The sequence below is a fragment of the Priapulus caudatus genome, unplaced genomic scaffold (genome assembly GCF_000485595.1).
Source record: "Priapulus caudatus unplaced genomic scaffold, Priapulus_caudatus-5.0.1 Scaffold602, whole genome shotgun sequence".
NCBI classification, from domain to species: Eukaryota; Metazoa; Priapulida; class Priapulimorpha; order Priapulimorphida; family Priapulidae; genus Priapulus; species Priapulus caudatus.
The window spans coordinates 129725-139237 of record NW_014577663.1 but is presented as its reverse complement, the minus strand read 5'-3'; the positions used below and the strand labels follow the sequence as shown (position 1 = coordinate 139237).

Here is a 9513-nt window from a genome sequence, read left to right as displayed (position 1 = left end):
GATCAGACGTACGCGAAACGCGTATTTTATATAGTCGCGCGGAGCCATTCAACGCACGCGGCACCCACTGCTTTATGTCTCTCTCTCCTCTCTCTCTCTCCTCTCTCTCTCTCTCTCTCTCTCTCTCTTTCTCTCTCTCTCTCCGCTCTCTCTCTCTCTACTCTCTCTCTCTCTCTCTCTCTCTCTCTTTCTCTCTCTCTCTCTTCCACCTCTCTCCTCTCGCCTCTCCATCTCTCTCTCTCGCCTCTTCTCCTCTCTCTCTTTCCCCCTTTCGAGAGAGAGAGAGAGAGAGAGAGAGAGAGAGAGAGAGAGAGAGAGAGAGAGAGACATAACGAGTGGGTGCTCGCGTGCGTGAATGGCTCCCGCGACTATACGAAATACGGTTTCGCGTAACCGTCTGACAACAAATTTATTACCATCTATCTACAAGAACACTAGCAGTAAACATGGTAGTACTACATGGCCTCCTATGTTCGCAGTGATAATGCCTACGTGATAATGCTTACCCAGAATCCTGGATGTTTTCGTGTTAGAGCTATAGGAATCCTTACAACACTCGAAAATGTACACTAAGCTGGCCCTGCATGCTACCGTCTCGATACTTCGAATGTCCGAGATCAACCAAAATCATTCCTCGAAAATCAGAATCGAAAGTAGAATTAGTCGTTTGCTGGGGGGAAAGCGAACACCAGGGTGCGAAATTAACAGGAGTCCGGAGTCAAATACTCCCTGATTTACTGTCGGACTCCCTGATTTGACATATGCAGGAGTCCGTGCGACTCCCTGAAAATTCTGATATACTAACTAGTTTGTTCCAGAGCACAGCGTCGCGGAATTACCGTATTTTTTTAGCTAATGTCCAAAGAAAATTTGGCAGACGTGCAACCGCATGAATTTTCAAAATAAGCACATGCGTTATTGTAAAATATCTTTAATTTTGAACCTCAGACTGCGGACTCCCTCATTTTGCTGCGGACACCCTCTTTTTGAGGGTAGGGAGTCCGTTGGACTCCCGTGTTCAAAAGTTCATTTCTACTCCTGGAACACGATATCGTAATTCATGAGGGAATGTGGGAGTAGCGGTGAGAGATCGCACGCAGTCGTGTGCTTCGCCAAGTGAAGCAGCATTACTGAATGCAATTACCAGAGTGGTCTCACCTGACGAGGTAACGGGAACCCTCCCACCAGGTAAACAGAAACATTAGAGCTGTGATGAGTCTAGAAACGCCAGCGTTCTGTGCGTATTAATGCTCTATGGGCCGCGGAATCACATTTACAGACTATAACCTTTCACTTATCGGCTTTATCGGCTTGACACAGAAAATGCGCTTTCGGGGAGGATGAGCTGGCTTACGTGTTATGATATTATGTTCACCGAGAACTTATCGTCACCTGAAAGCGCGCGCGTCTGCTTATGAATGATAACATAATCTGCTGTGGAGTGTGGATTGATGTCGATTCGTGCCAGGGATTTGAAAATATGATGTAGTCGCAAGATCTCGCTACCCTCTCCTGCCCCCCCCCCCCACGTACAGCCTGGCATGGGGGGCATGCAAAGTCTGTGGTAGCTCCAAGAAACGGTCTTGCTAATCACTTTGTGTTAAGGGGGTCGCACACCAGCCGATTTTTCACGCGATTTGATCGGCCCGATAAAAATACATTTTATCGTAGGTTTTTTATGACATCACATTTTATCGTAGGTGTGCGCGTGTTTATCGGAAGGCCTGCGCACACCTACCCAAAAATCGGTCCGATTAAAAAATCTCTTCATCGTTTGTAAAATCGGCTCAGCGCGACGCCTTCTGATAAACACCCGCACACCTACGATAAAATGTGATGTCATAATAAACCTACGATAAAATGTAAATGTCATGTGACACGGGCACGTTCAGCTATTGGCTGTTCAATATTTATCGTAGACGATTTTCCTGAGTTCACGCGCACACCACAAAATCTTGTCGGATTACACAAAATCGCTTCAAAATAATCGGTTCAAAATCAAACATGTTTGATTTGGAACGATCACCCGATAAAAATAATCGTAAGTAAAATCGTCTACAAATGAACGCGCACACCTACCCGATATCGGCTGATTTCTATCGGGCCGATCAAATCGCGTGAAAAATCGGCTGGTGTGCGACCCACTTTATGCTGGGTTTACACTATCGATTTTTGTCAGCAAATCGTGCCGATTTCAGCGAACTCCAACTTTGCCCCGACTTGACCAGATAGAAGTTGGTGTTGAGCTGTTGTTTACACTATCGATTTTGTCAGCAAATCGTACCGATTAATTACTAAACGGCAACATTAACCTTACCGCTCCTATCCAAAGCTCACGCGAGCCTTATCTCCCACACCCACCGAGCCAAGAAACCCGCCCGCAGCTCGGCTGAGCCTCACTTAACTATGAAATACACGATGTCCGCGTGTAACTCGCTAGAAACAACCTTCTACTTCCGTGACTACCGCCCGTGGCGAATGCAACCTGACGAGCCAGCAACAGGGGCCAGGGTCACTAGAAGAGAACCCACGTTTCTGAATTTCTTCGTTCAAATAATAAATGCTATAACACACTGCCACTGGTTTTCTGTCCGTCCGGTGGTTGGGGCGCCGCATTGGCCGCCACTTCCTTTGACTAGGCGTAATGCGGGCAAGCTGTGAACAGGTTTTTTGTGAAGGAGAGGCGACCGAACCCCAGTTAGATTTATCCAAAATCGCCGCCCCAGAGATTCCCATCCACGATCACCGAGCCCACACCGCCGCCTCCATCGCCCTTTCACACCTAGCTCGCGACCGCCATCAAAGTGAATGGCCGAGCAAAAATAAACACTGTTCTAAATTCGCCCTGCCAACGTTCGTCGAACTTGTCTCCCAAGAGACTCGCAAGGCCCAGGGTCACTCAATCTCCATACCCCCGACAACGCAACACAATGAATTCCAGCCGCTCCTCTATCCCACAGGTTCCGTGTCGTGGAAGCACGGTGAAATTGTGTCGTTTGCGAGGCCTTGAAAAATACGGTAACGATTGTCTGCTGGACAACATATCGAGAGGTGTCACCCAATGCGATAGCGCAACAGTCCCAAAATCACATGCAATCAAATCACATCAGACCAAAAAGACACACCCAATGCAATCCAAGAAGCACAGATCAGCAGCTGCCTCGCAACCAGGACCTCGTCGGGCTAGGTCTGCCACCTGTGGCAGAGTGAAGGGCTATAGTTCTAGAGCTAGGTCTGTGAGGGCATGTGATGTCTGCACAGTACGCATGGTGAGCAAGGAATGGAAAATCTGTGGCTTATGCAACTTTATCATGGTATGAGTGGCCTGTAGGCAGTCTGCACGGTATGCAAGGTGTATAAATCATGCTATGGGAAATTTGAGAATGCAAACATGGTCTGTATGTCAAGAAACTTCTGTAGACTACACAGGGTACGATAGGGTACGCAAGGTCTTAGCTCTAGTACTTATAGCCCTTCGCTCCGCCGCAGGCGTGCGACGGAGCAAATGGCTATAGTACTAGAGCTAGCAAGGTCTATGGTGTATGTGAGGCCTGTATGCTATGTGTGGTTCGTACACCATGTTTGATCAGTAGGGTATGCAGCATCTGTGACAGTTGTGTCACCAGCTTCTGCATTGCCATTGACCACATTCTGCAACTTATTTCCAATTACAGCGAACAAGCTGAATTTCTGCTTGATGCAATTTATAGCAGTGGATGGAATGGACTACGATAAACACAGGACTGTTTTAACTTTTACTAATCACAGTGTATGGAGACTGCTGCAATAAGAACAACTGCCTACCCAGAGAGTGGGCCAGTTTATCAATGAACAACTTGTGCAACCATGCCAATTCTCTACGCCTGTAAGGTGTGCACACAGAGACCGTGGCTATGCGATTGTTTTATGGCCATGATTAAAAATGTGATTGCTATCTATTTGATATTATGGCGACTACATCATTACATTTGCGTACAAAAGACATTTGGGAGGAACCTCGTGCTGTCTAACCCTTATATAAGGTTCATTCGAGGGGAAACCACAAAAGCATCTTTCACACACTGAGTGTTCATTCTACAGTGGTAGCTTCACTTTATAACTGGAACTCAAGGGAAATGTCTCCTTGGGACCTTGATAGATGGGCCTCCGCTCTAAAGTGGTGTCTGCTAACGCGGGGTGCGACTGTTCGTGCATGAGAACTAATTAACGGTACCTTTAGCGGCGTGTAGAACTCTAGCATGTAGCCACCGGCCGTCTTCACCAGCATCAGTCGACACTTCTCCCACTTGGCCTTGCCGTCGGAATCCTCGCCACAGAGAAAGCTCACGAGGCCCTCCTTCTTAATCTCGACGACAATCTTGCTCGTCTTGCAGTCGCGCTTCGTGCTCTGACCCTTGGCGACCTTGTCGTAATGCGGCGGTGACTTCAGCGCCACCTCGTCCGAGTTCTGCTTCTGGAAGATGCCGCGGCGGATGTTCTTAAACGACAGTCGCCGGAGGAACGGCCGCCGGTTCTTCGGTCCGTCCGGCTCCGTGTCCGAGCAGCCAGAGTAGTTGTCCGGCGACTCGCAGTCGAGCGTCCGCGAGCGGGCGATGCCGTTCTGTTGGAAGCGAAGCACGGTCGGGCGGTCGAGGCACGGGCTGCTCGCCGCCTCGCAGCCGTTCATAAAGCTGTCCATGAACTGCTCGACGAATCGCTCGCCGAACTCCCGCCGGGCCGCCGACGTCGCAAATCGCGGATGCTCGGTGACAAACACCCGAAAGTTTCTCGCGAACTCGACGGCTCCAGCACGGGCATGGCGATCGCAGAATTCGTGCCACACGTCTCCCGTCGGTGGGTTGTCCACGCTTGGGCTAGAAGAACTCACAGCCATCGTTAGCAGAGGCATTTGAACTATGTGCACAGTACGTTAACGCTGGCAGATCGCAGTCTGATTGTTTATAAGAGGCAACATATCGACGAGCGAGACGAAACGCACAGCAACTCCAGTTCATTCATACGAACGTAGGCAGTTCGAAAACACACAAGATGCCTGCTGCTGCTGCTGCTGCCGCTATCGCTGCTCTGCCTCCCATTCATTCGCCTGTTTGATTACAGATTGCGGACGGTTGGTTGTTTACGCCAATGGTAGTCGACGCTAGCGCCGCCGCTACGCGAATGTATTTAACCGGTTGTGTTGATTGTGTAATTTCTCAAAAGGGGGCGCTTCCGTTGTGTGCTCTCGTAGCATATAAGAGAACAGACACTGATCTCTATAATAATATCATAGATATTATTATAGAGATCAGTGAGAACAGACCACTATTAAATTCTCCATAGGATCCTATACTTAAGAATTGAATTTCAGGAGCTGAAAAATAGTATTTCGGCCGTTTTCGGCCGAGTGGCAATATTAAAGCTAGGTAGCCATGTACTTCAGCTGTGCACCATTAGAGTTATGACATAATAATGTTGTCCGGCGTTTTAAAAAAATATCGCGAATTTACTAATCGACACCACATTTGTGCCTGAAAAACAGTCGCGCAGTCGAATGGGGGCTATACATTGAAAGAATTCGTTTTATATTACCAGTAACCATCCACCCATCTTTATGTGCATGTCATTTTGCCACACACGATAGCCAGCCTAAATAATGCAACCACAAAACATTGCGTCAGATTTAGTGCACGAGCTGCAGGCCCTCCGATTGGTCGACCGATGACGCGTCACATCCTCTAACGCACCCGGCAGTTAGATGCGATATGATATGACTACTAGGCACTTAGGATATGACTACTAGGCACTTAGGATATGACTACTAGGCACTTGAAAAAAAAAAAAAACATTAACCCTAACCCTAACCTAACCTAAACCCTAAACCTAACCTAAACCCTAACCCTAACCCTAAAAAAAAAAAAATTTAATTAAATTAAAGTGCCTAGTAGTCATATCATATCGCATCTAACTGCCGGTTGCTCCTCTAACCTAACAGGGTAATGAACCGGTAGTGATTTAATAGTGGTCACGTGTCTGTATAGAAACGTTTTTTTCTGGGAATCTGTCAAATTCAATAAAATTCGTTCCGACAAACACCGCTGCACACGGGTGCAAAATTTTTGTTTAATTCGCTGTTCGGTTTTTGAGTTTTGGCGATTTCTTCGACCCCACCCTCCCGGCTTCAAGGCGATTACGTTGCCCGTCTGCTTTGCGGAATGCCAAGTCGGTGCATAGTTCGAGTAGTCGCTAGCGTTGAATAGAATGATTTACATTGAATAAAATTGCATTCACCTATGCGAAACTTGATATTCTATGAGATCAATAAAAAAATTGTAAAAAAATCGCACGTCGAATACGATTTTTTGGTAATTTAGAATGCCACATGATCGGACATAAAAAACGGGTCAAATTTTGCATTGGATTGAATATTTTTCTGAAAATAAAAGGGCTTTTTTGTCAAATTTGATGCTAAACGAACGCGACGTGTCTTGTTGTCTGCTATGCCAAAAATTAGCACTCGGAAGCAATCGGTTATTTTTTTATAGCGATTAAAGTAGCTGTGGGAATTGTACACCAGGTGGCGCTATCACATCATAGTGCTATTGGTAAACGTTCTATTTACACGCTCCAACAATGATGGTTGGAGGAATTTTTGATCATATCTCAAGAATAGGCATTTACGCTTCATTTGGAATAGAATTTGTGCAAAGGCGACAGTCAGTTTTGGAGACTAGGCGAATCCAATTTGTTTCACCCAACAAAAATCATCGCTTTCATTGTTCTACATTGCTGCGGATAGACACTATTGGCAAAGTGATCGACATAAAGGACCGTTTTTTATATGAAGACTTGTTCTAATAAAACAATACATGTGGGGCAAGTTCATTTCAAGGCTGTCACTCATGCAAAATTCTTCTGGCTGGTGCTTGAATGGGTGCAACGGACAGGCAGATGGACAAATACTGGGCCACGGAGTGTTCAGTGTAGCCATGAAAGCCACTTTTCACGCAATAAACAATGCTAATTAATTCGTGGCAGACACGAATGTTGTATAAAAATTGTTACCCAAGCATCATTCTTGAATTCGCAGTGTCTCTTTATGCCGATATTTACGCTGCGTGCCGATAGCGATTCCTATAGGCCTCCTTAGGTGGTAGATCATACTAGATGCAACGACTGCATGGCAATCATACGATCAATCATGCGACCTCAGCTCCCTAAAAAAATCATATAGGATTGACATTCAATGACAGAATTAGAAAGAAAACCTGATACAATAATACAAGTACAACGTCTTAGCAGTAGAATTTATGAATAGCAAGACTATTCGCCGACTATTAGTTGCGCCGATGAGATTTAACGAAAGCAGGGTTCTTCGACTGTCTGTGTGTGTGTGTGTGTGGGGGGGGAGGTTAACAAGGGTTAGGGATAGGGTTAAACCTAGTATTGCCATGACTAAGATGGGACCGAGAGCTAGGCTTAAGTACAGTATTGACGTTAGTCGTACGAACTAGAATGAATTCGTTATTTGCAATCAAAAGTTTCTATTTGCTAAATGTGCTGTTCCTTCACTAGAAAATGTCGCCAGATTTGTTCTCAACTCACACATTAACTTCTCCGAGTCCAACTTTAGCGCAATCTACACAATAAATGACACCCTACGACATTCTGCACTGCAGTAGGCACGAGAAGACGAGTGAAAATTTACTGCCCCGCACTTCGCAGGTCATTAGTATTAGAAAATGTGAAAATTTCCGGTAACATTTTTTCAGCGTGACAGAGAACAGACCACGTATGTAATCTCTCATAGGATCCTACACTTAAGAATTGGAATTCAGGAGCTCGAAAAATATATTGTCGGCCGTTTTCGCGATGTCGGCCCAAATATTAAAGTAGGATTAGCCATGTTACTTTCGAGCGTCGCAACATTATAGTTCAAGACATAGTTGTCCTCGCGTTGTTAAAGAAAAATATCTGCGAAGTTACTAAATCGAGCACCACATTTTGCCTAAAAAAGCACAGTCGCGCGAGTCGAATATGGGGGCTATACATTGAACGAATTCGTTTTATACATTACCAGTAACCATTACCCATCTCCAATGTGCATGTCATTGACCACACACAATAGCCAGCCTCAATAATGCAGATCACAAAAGTCGCGATCGCTTTAGTGCACGAGCTGCAGGCCCTCCGATGGTCGGCCGGACTGACCCACATGCCTCGTTAAGCCTAAGCAGGGAATATGAGACCGTTAAGTGAGTTTAATAGTGTCCACGGTTCTGTATAAGAAACGTTTTTCTGGGAATCTGTCAAATTCAATAAAATTCGTTTCGGACAAACACTGCTGCACACGATTGCAAATTTTTGTTTAATTCGCTGTTCGCTGTTTTGAGTTTTGGCGATTTTCTGACCCACCCTCCCCGCCGCTTCAAGGCGATTCGTTGCCGTCTGCTTTGCGAATGCCAAGTCGTGATAGTCGATGTAGCTCGCTAGCGTTGAATAGAATGATTTACATTGAATAAAATTGCATTCACCTATGCGAAACTTGATATTCTAGAGATCAATAAAAAAATTGTAAAAAAATCGCCGTCGAATACGATTTTTTGGTAATTTAGAATGCACATGATCGGACATAAAAAACGGGTCAAATTTTGCATTGGATTGATAATTTTTCTGAAAATAAAAGGGCTTTTTGTCAAATTGATGCTAAACGAACGCGACGTGTCTTGTTGTCTGTTATGCCAAAAATTAGCACTCGGAAGCAATCGGTTATTTTTTTATAGCGATTAAAGTAGCTGTGGAATTGTACACCAGGTGCCGCTATACATCATAGTGCTATTGTAACGTTCTATTTACATGCTCCAACAATGATGGTTGGAGAATTTTTGATTCATATCTCAAGAATAGCGCATTTACGCTTCATTTGGAATAGAATTGTGCAAAGGCGACAGTCAGTTTGGAGACTAGGCGAATCCAATTTGTTCACCCAACAAAAATCATCGCTTTCATTGTTCTACATTGCTGGCGGATAGACACTATTGCAAAGTGATCGACCATAAAAGACTGTTTTTATAATGAAGACTTGTTCTAAATAAAACAATACATTTGGGGCAAGTTCATTTCAAGGCTGTCACTCATAGCAAAATTATTCTGGCTGGTGCTTGAATGGGTGCAACAGACAGGCAGATGGACAAATACTGGGCCACGGAGTGTTCAGTGTAGCCATGAAAGCCACTTGTCACGCAATAAACAATGCTAATTAATTCGTGGTAGACACGAATGTTGTATAAAAATTGTTACCCAAGCATCATTCTTGAATTCGCAGTGTCTCTTTTATGCCGATAATTACGCCTGCGTGCCAATAGCGATTCCTATAGGCCTCTCTAGGTGGTAGATCATACTAGATGCAACGACTGCATGGCAATCATACGATCAATCATGCGACCTCAGCTCCCTAAAAAAATCATATAGGATTGACATTCAATGACAGAATTAGAAAGAAAACCTGATACAATAATACAAGTACAACGTCTTAGG

General features: G+C 45.1%; 1 protein-coding gene and 1 long non-coding RNA gene across 2 annotated transcripts in view; both read right to left on the bottom strand.

Moving 5' to 3' along the window:
* LOC106812032 (SH2B adapter protein 2-like) overlaps window positions 1-5071 on the bottom strand; it is a 6590-nt gene extending 1519 nt beyond the window's left edge. Inside the window, exon 1 of the mRNA XM_014815785.1 lies at window positions 4214-5071. Coding sequence (XP_014671271.1) covers window positions 4214-4888 — 675 coding nt within the window. The 5' untranslated portion in view covers window positions 4889-5071. The remainder of the gene's footprint in view (window positions 1-4213) is intronic.
* The window catches only part of LOC106812033, an 11082-nt gene extending 1718 nt beyond the window's left edge, over window positions 1-9364 (bottom strand). The window contains exons 1-2 of the long non-coding RNA XR_001394251.1: window positions 9277-9364; window positions 7042-7193 (exon numbers count right to left, since the gene is read on the bottom strand). This is a non-coding gene — a long non-coding RNA (uncharacterized LOC106812033). The remainder of the gene's footprint in view (window positions 1-7041; window positions 7194-9276) is intronic.
* Between the last annotated feature and the right edge of the window lie 149 nt (window positions 9365-9513).